A 13,645-nucleotide genomic window follows, 5' to 3' on the forward strand; every position below is an offset into this window, starting at 1 on the left:
ATTCCCAGTGTCATATGCAGCTTTAGCAGTCATGGGGACCAATATCTCAGATGCTGATGGCAACAGACCAGACTTAGGAACATCAAAAACTTATCGTACTGAGCCTCTTTGCTTTCTGGGATCTTTTCTGCATTTTTAAACAGATAACACAAAGGCTTTGTGGTCTGGAATAGAGAGTTGCGCGGGGACAGAAATCCCACCCGTCCCCACCCGTCCCCGCCAAAATCCCACCCATCCCCACCCGTCCCCGTGAGGAATCCCTCCGTCCCCACCCGTCCCCGTGAGGAATCCCTCCGTCCCCACCCGTCCCCGCGAGGAATCCCCTCCGTCCCCCCCCGTCCCCGCGAGGAATCCCCTCCGTCCCCACCCGTCCCCGCGAGGAATCCCCTCCGTCACCATCCTTCCCTATAAACTTCAGAAATAGTTATTTTATTTAATTATGCTACTGAATTAAAGGCTCTGGTAGAGACCCATTTACAAATAAGCAAAGAGACTATTAATTTGGAAATATTAATTGGGAAGAATACATACTTTGTAAATGGGTTTCTACCAGAACCTCTAATGTAAATATAAAATATAAATACTCAGCTGATGAGAACCCACAAACTGTCAGCTGAGGACTTCCTTTGCAGTTGGGGTCCCTTTTGCCAAGCTTGGCAGGCAGCAGTAGCGTCCCTGAGTCACAGATGCTGGCACCTCAGTGGCTCATGGATGCTGCCAGCGACTGCTGCGCTTGGTGGAGGGGAGTTCTGACCATCTCTAGAGGAGGTCCTCTGCTGGCGGTGCTTGGGGATCCCCACCAGTCACAGCAAGGGCCAACAAGTACTTCAACACTGTAGAAATAAAACCAGAAATGCATTTCCTTTTCTTTTGAACACAAAACAAAGATATCTGCCATATACATTTCCCAAGGCAGATGACTCTATGCAATGTCACCTCGGTAACAAAATACAAAAATAGACAAATACACCCCCTCCCTTTTTACTAAACCACAATAGTAGGTTTTAGCACAGGGAGTTACGCTGAATGCCTCGCGCTGCTCTCAATGCTCATAGGCTCCCTGCGCTAAAAAACAATATTGCGGTTTAGTAAAAGGGAGCCATAGTGCAAAATATAGACAGCAGATATAAATTCTCAAAACAGACACATTTTGATCACTAAATTGAAAATAAAATCATTTTTCCTATCTTTGCTGTTTGGTGATTTCATGAGTCTCTGGTTGCACTTTCTTCTTCTGACTGTGCATCCAATCTTTCTTCCTTTCTTTCAGCCTCCTGTATGTTTCCTCTCCTCCAGACCTCATTCTCTCCCCCAACTTTTTCTTTCTGTCTCCCTGTTCCCCCTTCTTTCTGTCTCTCTGTCTGCCCCCTTTCTTTCTTTCTCCGTGCCCTCCCCCAAGCCACTCGGTTTGCTGCCACCGCCATCGGGGAATAGTCCCCAAGCCACCGCTGTCCCAAGCTTTCCCTGCAGAAGCGTCGCGCTGACCAGCATTCCGCTCCCTGACGTCAATTCTGACGTAGGAGAGGAAGTTCCGGGCCAACAAGGCATTTCTCCTCATTCCATCCAGCCTGAGCCCCATCTCTCCTTGATCCAGCATTTCCCTTCTGTGTCTGTCAGAATTACCATTCCACCTATTTTCCAGCATCACCCTTCTTTGTGTCCATCTCACCTATATCCCTATCTCACCACTTTTTCAGAATCTTCATTTGTCTCTGTCCTTGTCTTTACCCCATATTCACCATTTGCCCTTTCAATGTCTTTATCTCCCCCCCCACACACACTTTTTCAGCATTACTTCTATGTCTCTATTTCACCTCCTCTTCATGTCCCCTCTGTATCTCTATCCTTATTCAGAAGGTCCTGCTTACCCTTTCTCTTCTTTGTGTCACTATCTCCATTTTCAGCTTTCCCCTCTTTTCCTTTGTTACTGCACCCTGTAGCCAGAATCTTTCCACCCTCTCTCCACTCCGGCCCAGCCCAGTATGAAATATTTCCTTTTGTTTCTCTCCCCTCTCTCTTCTCCTCCCTCACCCACGAGTCCTGCATCTGGCCCTCTCCCTTCTACCTGCACCTGGCAACACCCCCCTGCTCCGCGGCTCTCTTAAGCAACTCGTCAGCAGCGGTGATCAAGACAAGCTGCCGACATCGAGGCCTTCCCTCTACGAGTCCCACCTTTGTGGAAAAAGGAAGTTGAAACAAGCGGGACTCGCAGAGGGTAGGCCCCGACGTCAGAAGCTTGTGTCGATCGTTGCTGCTGAGTTGCCGAAGAGAGCCGCAGGTAGAAGGGAGAGGGAGATAGGAAGGCTGTAGAAGCTCCGGAGCATGACACCGAACCCGGCCAGGATGATTTCTTTTTCAGGCTGCTGCTGCCGCTGCCATCCCCCACCCGAAATGACAAAAAAACAGCCTAATGCCCGCGTCGGGAAATAGCCATGCTGAGCAGTGAGCTCAGCATGTACACAGATGAAAGCCTTGCTTGCTGATTGGTCCGGCGGCACGGTGGGGCGGGGCCGCCGGACCAATCAGCAAGCAAGGCTTTCATCTGTGTACGTGCTGAGCTCACTGCTCAACATGGCTATTTCCCGACGCGACGCCAGACTTGTAAGCTGCATCTTGCATCGCCAGAATTTAGGTAGGCTGTTTTCATCCCCGTGGGAGTCCCGTGGGCAAGGGGGCGTCCCCGTGGGAGTCCCGTGGGTCAGGGGGGCATCCCCGTGGGAGTCCCGTGGGCCAGGGGGCGTCCCCGTGGGAGTCCCGTGAGCCAGGGGGGGAACCCGCGGGATCCCCGCGGGACCCGCGGGATCCCCGCGATCCCCGTTCCCGTGCAGACCTCTAGTCTGGAACCAGGCACAATAGACACCAGCTATGGGGATCAGTCCCAGAAATAACTCTGTTGCATCAATCACAGTGCACGTTCACACAGGGAAAATGGCTGATGTGAAATCTCATAGCTCAATTACAAGAACAAAAAAAATGAGGCAAAAGGACCCAGCCAGTGTTCAAGCCTCAAAGGACTTCAGGAGCTATGAAAATAAAGGAAACAAGCTTCCACACTTTTATTTTTTTAAACACTATTTATTAAATACAGGCAGTCCCCGGATTAAGAACGTCCAATTTATGTCAGACTCGTGCTCCTCATCATCCTTCCATCCCTCTATTCTGTGTTCCAAGTTTGTGCTTCCCTCCCATGGGGACTTCTCTGGCCGGATCCCTTCTCCTAGCCGCACTTCTCTTTATAAAACCGTGAGCAGCGGCTCCTACATGCTGTCTGTGGCCACCTCGGAAGCCTTCCCTCTGATGTCAGAGGGAAGGCTTCTGTGTCAGCTACATGTAGGAGCTGCGGCCATGGCTTTGTGAAGTGTGGCTGGGAGGAGGGAGCCAGCCAGAACATGTAAACACATCTGTGGGAGGGAGGCATGAACTTGGGACATGGCATGGAGGGAGGGAGAGGGGCACTTTGGGACGCTGAAGGATGGGAGCGAGCACAAACTTCAGACAAAGGATGGAAGGAAGGAAGGAGGGAGGGAGGAAGCAAGCAAACATGAACTTAGGACATAGGATGCAAGAATGAAGGGAGTGAGAGAAAAATGCTGAGGTGGGGGAGGGAGGGAATAGAAAGGGAGAATTATTGGGCATGGGTGTCTGAGTGAGAGGGAGATATGGTGTAGTATGGTTAAGAATGAAAGTAAGGGTAAACCTCCTATCTTTTCTATTTACAGTACTTTATTTTGAGGACTGTTTCTTTAATGTTTAATGTTTTTATAGACTGTGTACTGTACAGAAAAACAAATACACACAGATTCTCACATGAACCAAGTTGCATACAAATTCAACTTAAGAACGGTTTTAAAAATGGAACTTGTTCTCAACCCGACTGCCTGTATCTCAAAAACAAATTACATCACTACCTGCAAGGTGAATCAGCTTGCCTGACAGACTAGTCACATGATATTCTATGACATGCCCTCTTACCACTTCTCCCGCCCCAACCATTTCCTGCGAAAATATGAACGTGTGGAAGCTTTTTGAAGAACCCTCATAGTATAAAAAACTGTAACTTTTCATTTTTCCCTCCCTTCTCCATTCTGTACTTTTATATATTGTCGTTCTCCCCCTTTCCCTATCATTTTCTGTATGTTTTTCTTTCTTGTTGTTTGTCTCTGTATTAATTATGTATAGAATACTGTTTGGTTTTAAAGTTGTTTTTGCTATATTGTGAATTATGTATACCACTTTGTTATTTTAGATTTATTATTAGATGTACACCGCCTTGAAATCTGATTTGATGGTATAACAAACTTTTTTATTTAAGTTAAAGAAATTTTTATTGAAATTTATGAGAACAAAAATTATAAACATAAGATGCATAGCAATGCATGCCAATATGGTAACCATCTTAATAACCAACATAACTCCAATAATACGTAATCCACTCAAATAGAGGGGTCTTCTAGAATCAATACTCCTCTGGGGTGGTCTATTATCAAGTATTTACTGCAGAAGATATGAACACTTATCAATTAAGTACAGTAAAACCTTGGTTTGAGAGCATAATTCGTTCCAGAAGCATGCGTGTAATCCAAAGCACTCGTATATCAAAGCGAATTTCCCCATAGGAAATAATGGAAACTCAGACGATTTGTTCCACAACCCAAAAACTTTAATACAAAATACTAAACGTACTTGTATTGCAAGACCTCACTCATTTAGAACAGTCACACGTGTATACTGTATGTACTTGTATTGCGTATATACTATATTTGCTCGTTTAGAACAGACACTACATTCTTGCAGCGTCAGAGAGAGAAGAACCATCGACTCAGTTGTGATGTGTGTATACCATATGTGCTTGTATTGCAAGACATTGCTTGTATATCAATTTAAAATTTAATAAAATGTTTTACTTGTCTTGCAAAACACTTGCAAACCAAGTTACTTGCAATCCAAGGTTTTACTGTATAAGTTATAAACTATAAAAATATATCTCACCCCCAAAAGATCAAAAATGTATAAATTCATGTTTTTGGCCAATGATTGAATTGTGGAGTATTTGGACTTTAACTACGCTGACAGTGCGTGTTGATGATAAGACATAGCGTAGTGCTCCTAAACTTGAGGCCTTTTTCTGAATTAATCAAACTAATTATATTAATAGACAGAGGAGTATTGATTCTAGAACCCTCCATTTGAACTATCTTAACCATCTTAATAACAACATAATGATATAATCAATGCGGTGGCAAAACATTCTTAATCTCGAAAGCATCAAATGCAAATAAACTTTTAATAAACTTGAAACAAAATTAAACAAAAGAGTACTACAAGGGAAGGCACTACTTAGCTAACAAAGTTAAAAAAGTTTGACGCACTGAGGATCGTTAAGAAATTCGACCTCTGCATCACAGAAAACTGAAGTTTGCGCTGTACCAAATTCCTCCCCCAAGTATGCCTATACTACAAATACAGTACATGCCTCTTTGTACCATGTGTACTTTTAGACATCATCTCAATTTATAAGAGTCTTTTTATGAGTATATTTTACAAAATGCTGATTTACCTCCATAATGCATCAAAATGTAACCCCCAACTGTACCAAACCATCCAGAGACTTAAAATATTGTAAACTATGGGCTCTTTTTACAAAGGTGCGTTAGGGCCTTAACGTGCGGAATAGCGCGCACCGCATCCTCTTGAGCAGGCGGTAGTTTTTCGGGTAGTGCGTGCTATAGCGCACGCTAATCCGGTGCGTGCGCTAAAAATGGTAGCGCACCTTTGTAAGAGGAGCCCTATATTTTCAGAAACATTTGACTGTAATATGGCATCAAAATAAAATTTTACTCTGTACTCTCCTGGGCAATACTACCAGCAGCGCATTTCTGCCCTGGTATTACTGCCAGCATTTTAAAGGATATCCAAATAAACAACACGGATTACTTCACTGAATATCCAATCCACAATGAATCTAATCATTAAAAAAGGGGGTCTCTTTTGGTTAAAAGTCAATTATTCCACCTGCTGTCAAAATCTCTGAATGTTTAAATACAAAAGATCTAATTAATAAATTATTTAAGCTGTTCATTCATCATCTTTACTTATCAACTTTCCCAAGTAATGAATAAATGAATACATAAACTAGGAAGATGAAGTGTCATACAAAGGACATCAGCTCAATGCATAGAACCTCTTATAACTTATATGTTATTTCAAGTCCTTATTCTGACTTAAAGCAGTGCCATATAAACATCTACAACAATCCTCCATCCCACCCTTAAACCTCCTAAGTTCAGTTTAATTTAATTATAACTAGGATAAAAAAAAATTATTCATAATTTATTATAATTCATGAAAAATATTTTTTTTTTGAGAAATGTGTAAGTGTGTATATATGTGTGTGTTTGTTTCTACAATGTTCTAGATAAAAATAACAGCAACACTTATCTAGCCAACGTTGGTAGATATTCCCATAAGGATAGCATCTGCTGCAGTGCTGTACTTTCTTTAATCAGGGAAAGAATGAGTTAGGAAAACTCACCAGTGAACATAACAACAGGCTTCTTACTCTCTTCCTTGGCTTCAGAACTCAGTGCAGATGACAAGCTGTGAGAATAAAAGGAGAGCTAAATTACAAGAGACAGGGATGAGCAAGCGACACCTATTGGGACATTAAAACATGAAATCTGGACCTTAAACATTTTCAAGCATGAAAATATTGAAAGCAGAGTGTAATACTACCCCAACATGCTGAAGCTAATGGTTCCTTTTATACCATAAACAACAAAAATGTGGGGTGAAATAACTATTGCCAAAAATCATAAATAATTCATTGATCAATTTAGCTTGCCAATCATGTTTTCAAGTAGACTTTCTGGGGCACCAGGCTGCCCAGCGGTATAAAATAATATCTGGATTTTTGAACAAAACCCCCAAAACTGGTCTTCGTGACATTTGGAGCATTGAGATTAAGCATCAGATTACTGCATCTCAATGGTCATGAATTTGGACTTGGAGGATGAGATATACGGTGTCAGCATCTATGAGACAAACTTGTTTTTTCTTATTACACAGAGCTTTTCAGACCCCTGTTCATCTACATAAATTAGATAGTTCCAAGTCTAATAGATGCTGGCATTGTCATCTTGAAGCTGGGACTTTGGATCATTTACTTTACTATTGTCCCTTGATACTGCAGTTTTGGAGGTTTATTTGGGACCAAGTAAATAATATGTTAAGAGAATCCAGTGGCTTTATCTTATGATACTATTTTATTTGGTACACTTATGAGAGCTAAAAGTCAATTATCAATGCGAAATAACAAACTTCTATTAATAATGACAGGAGTTGCCATGCAGTTCAATTTAAGAAATTGGGAAAACAGGGATAGATTGAATTACTCATTTTGGTGGGAAACCCTGTGTTATACTTATAAAATGGAACGTTGCATGTCCATACAAAAGGGACGCTTTAAGAATTTTATGGATGTTTGGGAGCCATTGGCTAAATATTGTAAAGAGGAATAATTTTTCATTTTATGGACATGTAAACATACACATCCTGGGGGGTGGGGGAATGGGAATGGTATTGATATAGGAATGTATGAATAGTTTCGTGAAGGCTTTGATTTAATTTGTTTAGTAACTGGGAGAGTGGGGGAAAATTTCTTTATGCAGTAATATTTGTAAGTTTTGTTGCACTTATTATATAATATATGTGAATCAATTATTGATTTGTAGTTTGAAAATCAATAAAGATTTAAAAAAATAATAATAATAATTCATTAATCAATACTGAAAAGAATGGTAAGGCTGAGCTTTCATTCAAAATATAAAACTCATTTGTGGTGAGACCTCAGAAATTCATTCCCCAACTCACTATAGGGCAGCCTAAGCTGACCCAATCGGGGGATTGATTTATCAATCACCAGTCAATCACCACCAGCAACCTTAATGCAAAATCTTATCGTGTTAAAACAATAAATATTATATTGTTTATCATTTTTGATTTTTCAGTGGATTTTTTTGTCCTTTTCTACCATGCCAGTGGAGCAGCAGAATATCTGGAAAAGCAAGAAAATATATTTATAAAAAAACATAAAAGAGCCATTAAGTCCACTCAGTCATCCCATTTGTACCTGCTTACAGTGCCACCATAGCCTTTATATTTGTCACTTCAAATAATATTAAGATCTCTTTGGGTCTGCTATTTGTACTTGAATTAGGCTACTATTTGACTGTTTGGAAGTCTGCTCCAGTACACTAGGATACTTGTACCAACAAATCTCTGGAGACGGGAGTGGTTCCTGGGGACTGGAGAAGAGCAGATATGGTCCCTATTCACAAAAGTAGTCACAGAGATGAAGCAGGAAACTACAGGCCGGTAAGCCTCACTTCGGTTGTTGGAAAAATAATGGAAGTGTTGCTGATAAAAAGGATAGTAAACTTCCTAGAATCTAATGGGTTACAGGATCCGAGGCAACATGGCTTTACTAAAGATAAATTGTGCCAAACAAACCTGATTGAATTTTTGATTGGGTGACCAGAGAACTGGATCATGGACTTACGCTACATGTCATCATTTACTTAGATTTCAGCAAAGCCTTTGACACAGTTCCTTATAGGAGGCTCTTGTACAAACTTGAAGGGCTGAAGTTAGGACTCAAAGTGGTGAACTGGATTAGAAACTGGTTGTTGGACAGATGCCAGAGGGTGGTGGTTAATGGAAGTCATTCGGAGGAAGAAAAGGTGAGTAGTGGAGTTCCTCAGGGTTCGGTGCTGCGGCCAATCCTGTTCAATATGTTGTGAGTGACATTGCTGAAGGGATAGAAGGTAAGGTTTGCCTTTTTGCCTATGATACCAAGATTTGTAACAGAGTATACACCGAGGAGGGAGTGGAAAACATGAGAAAGGATCGGCAAAAGTTAGAGGAATGGTCCAATATCTGGCAACTAAAATTCAATGTAAAGAAATGCAGCGTAAGGCATTTGGGGATTAGAAATCGGAAGGAGCCATATGTGCTAGGAGGTGAGAGGCCGATATGCACGGATGGGGAAAGGGACCTTGGGGTGATAGTGTCTGAAGATCTAAAGGCGAAAATACAGAGTTACAAGGTGGTGGCTGCTGTCAGAAGGATGCTAGGTTATATAAAGAGAGGTGTAACCTATAGAAGAAAGACGGTATTTTTTGCCCCTGTACAGGTCGTTGCTGAGGCCCCACTTGGAGTATTGTTTTCAGCTTTGGAGACCGTTTCTGGCGAAGGACATATAAGCGGTCCAGAGGAGGGTGACGAAAATGATAGGAAGTTTGTGCCAAAAGACATATGAGGAGAGACTGGAAGCCCTGAATATGTATACCCTAGAGCAGCCCTGCACAACATACAGCCCCTGGGTCGCATGCGGCCCAAAACGGCTCTCACTGCGGCCCAGCTCTCCTGCTCCTGTCCCGTTTTCGGAGCCCAGGATTTCTTCCTGCTTCCCCGATGCAGCAACACCAAGGCGTGTGCAGCAACTGCAGTCTACAAGCTGGCCAGGAACTTCTTCTCTGACATCAGAATTGACGACGGGGGGAGGGGAAGGCTTTGTGGGCCTGACTCTTGTGAACTGCAGTTGCTGCACGTGCCTTAAGAACATAAGAAATGCCTCTACTGGGTCAGACCTGAGGTCCATCGTGCCCAGCAGTCCGCTCACGCGGTGGCCCAACAGGTCTAGGACATGTGCAGTAATCCTCTATCTATACCCCTCTATCCCCTTTTCCAGCAGGAAATTGTCCAATTCCCTCTTGAACCCCAGTACCGTACTCTGCCCTATTACGCCCTCTGGAAGCGCATTCCAGGTGTCCACCACACGCTGGGTAAAGAAGAACTTCCAAGCATTCGTTTTGAATCTGTCCTCTTTCAACTTTTCCGAATGTCCTCTTGTTCTTTTATTATTTGAAAGTTTGAAGAATCTGTCCCGCTCTACTCTCTCTATGCCCTTCATGATCTTGTAAGTCTCTATCATATCCCCTCTAAGTCTTCTCTTCTCCAGGGAAAAGAGTCCCAGTTTTTCCAATCTCTCAGCATATGAAAGGTTTTCCATCCCTTTTATCAGACGCATCGCTCTCCTCTGAACCCTCTCGAGTATCGCCATATCCTTCTTAAGGTACGGCGACCAATATTGGACGCAGTACTCCAGATGCGGACGCACCATCGCTCGATACAATGGCAAAATAACTTCTTTCGTTCTGGTTGTAATACCCTTTTTGATGATGCCTAGCATTCTATTTGCCTTCTTAGCAGCCGCTGCGCACTGTGCCGTCGGCTTCATTGTCAAGTCCACCATCACCCCCAGGTCCCTTTTTTGGGTACTCTCATTTAAAAACATCCCTCCCATCGTATAGTTGTACCTCGGGTTTCTGTTTCCTACATGTAATACTTTACATTTCTCAACATTGAACTTCATCTGCCATCTCGTTGCCCATTCCACTAGTTTTTTCAAGTTCCTTTGCAGTTCTTCACAGTCTTCTTTAGTCCGAGCTCTACTAAATAGTTTGGTGTCATCCACAAATTTTATTATCTCACACTTCGTCCCTGTTTCCAGATCATTTATGAATACATTAAATAGCAGCGGCCCTAGTACTGAGCCCTGCGGGACCCCACTCATGACCCTCCTCCAGTCCGAGTAGTGGCCCTTCACTCTCACCCTCTGTTTCCTACCCGCCAACCAGCTTCTGATCCATCTATGTACATCTCCTTCCACCCCATGGTTCTTCAGTTTCTGGAGTAGGCGTTCATGGGGCACCTTGTCAAAGGCTTTTTGGAAATATAGATATATGATGTCTATGGGGGTCTCCTTTGTCCTTCGAAGGAATTAACAAATGGATGAAGTGCAATAAGTTCGTTAGGCAAGATCTTCCCTTGCAGAAACCGTGTTGGCTGGTTATCAGAAGTTCGTTTCTTTCAAAATGTTCATCGATTTTTTCCTTTTATCAGTGTTTCTGCCATTTTCCCCGGTACCGAGGTCAGACTCACCGGTCTGTAATTTCCTGGGTCACCTCTTGATCCCTTTTTAAAGATGGGCATAACATTGGCTATCTTCCAGTCCTCCGGGATCACGCCTGTTTTCAGGGATAGATTACAAATTTGCTGCCTTGGTGTTGCTGCGTTGGGGAAGCAGGCAGGGAAAGAGAAAGATAGAAAGAAAGAAAAAAAAAAAAGGGGGGGGGCAGGGAGAGAAACAGAAAGGGGGGGTAGGGAGAGAGAAAGAAAGAGAGAAAGAAAGAAAGGGGGGGCAGGGAGAAAGACAAAGAAAGAAAGAAAGGGGAGCCGGGAGACAGAAAGAAAGGGGAGGGGCGGGGAGGCAGGCTACATCTGGGAAGCAGGATGGCTTGGGGGGGCAAGGAGAGAGAAAGAAAGACAGACAGAAAGGGGGTGCAGGGAGAGAGGAAGAAAAAGTTTCACTCATGGTTGGGGAAGGAAATGAGATCTGGAGTAGAGGAAGCATAATCACCATTATAAACACTGTCTTGACCATAAGACCCAGAAGAGAGGCCTCCCGTAAGGACTCATATGAAACTCTACTGAGACCGTGCAATTCAGTGTTAAGATTCCAGGATGGAAACAGGAGACACACCAGAGAGCACTTTGGCCAGTGTCACATCGTCTCTATCCAAGGCTTCTCCCTGGGAGAGAGGATAAGTATCTAGATCATCCTCCTCAGGAACTCCATCTGACCAGCTGTTAGTGTCTGGGGGAATAAGGGCATCTGTGGAGAAGTAGGTGCTAGAATACAGGGAAGCTGAGCAGCTGGTCGCTCTCCAGCTGACCCAGAAGGCGCTGCAGCACCACCGACATAGGCTTGCCAGAGCAAATTCACAAAAAAATCAGGCATAAAGAACTGAGAACCCCTTCAAGAGGAAGGTTAGGGCGCTTCCTTTTCGCTTTGGAGCCTTCAGAGCCGCATCAAGGGACCCCAGAGAGGGTAAAATCATCCCCTATTCGTCCCAACAGATAGTCAGAGGCTAACCCGAGGTTCTCACCTCCCCAGCATGTGTGGAACATGCGGCACAAGGGTGCTCTTCGGGTGCCCAACTGGCACATACTTGGCATGAATTCATGCCATTGGAGCATGAGAACTCTATCCCTGGTAGTTAGAATCAAAAACTAGGCTTTTGGAAGAAGTTTGAAAACTTAGAATTCAAACTAGGAAAAATCCAAGATGGCTGCTGCCTGGATTTCCCGCTGGAAAATTGGCTGTAACTCCATTAGAGGGCCTAAAAACCCAACAATTTTAGGATTTCTGGGGTGGAGAAACAAGGCTACAACAAAATATAACCTAAAAGACCCACACGTCAGATCCATCTGAACTGCCCTGTTGGCTGTGACAGCCCTACTCACAGACTAGATGCAGGGAATATGTGCTGCAGCCTGCCACAGCTCCTCTCAGGGTAGCTGGAATTAAGAGAGGATCTCTGCCACCAAGAAAGCTGCCTCTTCAGCTGCCAGTCAGGCCACAGTTGGACTAAGCCTCAACCCCCCAGGACTACTACTACTACTAGTACTACTACTGACCAGGATATAAACGCCGCGAAGAGGAGGAAGTAAAATGCAGTTGACAAAGTGTGCGCTCCAAACAAATGCAATTGGTGCCCGTACAGCCTGTACTGAACTTCTGATCAAGTCAAGGAGTGAGCAAACAGCAGGGGAAACCCCCAAGCTCCACAGTTCCAGCAGGCTGGCTAAGCAGGTTCCCACAGGATCAACTTGTGAGCTGCAGATCGAAGTCTGCTTTTCTCATGCTGGCTAGGCAGTCACTGGAACTGAACAGGAACACAAAATCCTGCAAAAATGAAAAACAAAAAAGAAGACTGAGCAGATCAAAGCTACTCCTGTGGGTTCGCTTTCAGAAGAAATAACAGACTGGGGGCAGCAGGGAGAAGGAGAAGATACTGAAAACAGTGATCAGTATCTCCTGCAACAGACTTGCAAGAGTGGTTACAAGACCCATGGTTCAGCTTACCATCCCTATTGCACTAGAAACAGCTATTTTGTAGAAAGAAACAGGTGGAAACTGAATGTCTTAAGTCATAGTTTCATCATAATAAATAAAACATCAGGATGGGCCAGGATCTGTCCATCAAGGGAACCATTGTACCATAAAGGGCACAATGGTGTCACAGGCCAGGTCATGTTCCCAAAAACTCTGCCTCACACTGTGTGACAAGTCCGGCACTGCTTCCAACTTGCCCCATGGTAAACACACAGAGAACAATATTTCAGGTGGTAGTAAATTCCAACACAGGAATTTCTCTAGCTATGAGGCTGCCTATCCCAGTACAGAAACATAAGAACATAAGCAATGCCTCCGCTGGGTCAGACCTGAGGTCCATCGTGCCCAGCAGTCCGCTCACGCGGCGGCCCAACAGGTCCAGGACCTGTGCAGTAATCCTCTATCTATGCCCTTCTATCCCCTTTTCCAGCAGGAAATTGTCCAATCCTTTCTTGAACCCCAGTACCGTACTCTGCCCTATTACGCCCTCTGGAAGCGCATTCCAGGTGTCCAACACACATTGGGTAAAGAAGAACTTCCTAGCACTCATTTTGAATCTGTCCCTTTTCAACTTTTCCGAATGCCCTCTTGTTCTTTTATTTTTCGAAAGTTTGAAGAATCTGTCTC

General features: G+C 43.9%; 1 protein-coding gene across 8 annotated transcripts in view; it reads right to left on the reverse strand.

The window, feature by feature from the left end:
* The window catches only part of THOC6 (THO complex 6), a 199,006-nt gene that overhangs the window by 126,728 nt on the left and 58,633 nt on the right, over positions 1 to 13,645 (reverse strand). For all 8 annotated transcript variants that reach the window (XM_033944779.1, XM_033944778.1, XM_033944771.1 and 5 more), the window contains one exon: positions 6,533 to 6,597. In XM_033944779.1, coding sequence (XP_033800670.1) covers positions 6,533 to 6,597 — 65 coding nt within the window. The remainder of the gene's footprint in view (positions 1 to 6,532; positions 6,598 to 13,645) is intronic.

This window comes from Geotrypetes seraphini, chromosome 5, assembly GCF_902459505.1.
Source record: "Geotrypetes seraphini chromosome 5, aGeoSer1.1, whole genome shotgun sequence".
Taxonomy (NCBI): domain Eukaryota; kingdom Metazoa; phylum Chordata; class Amphibia; order Gymnophiona; family Dermophiidae; genus Geotrypetes; species Geotrypetes seraphini.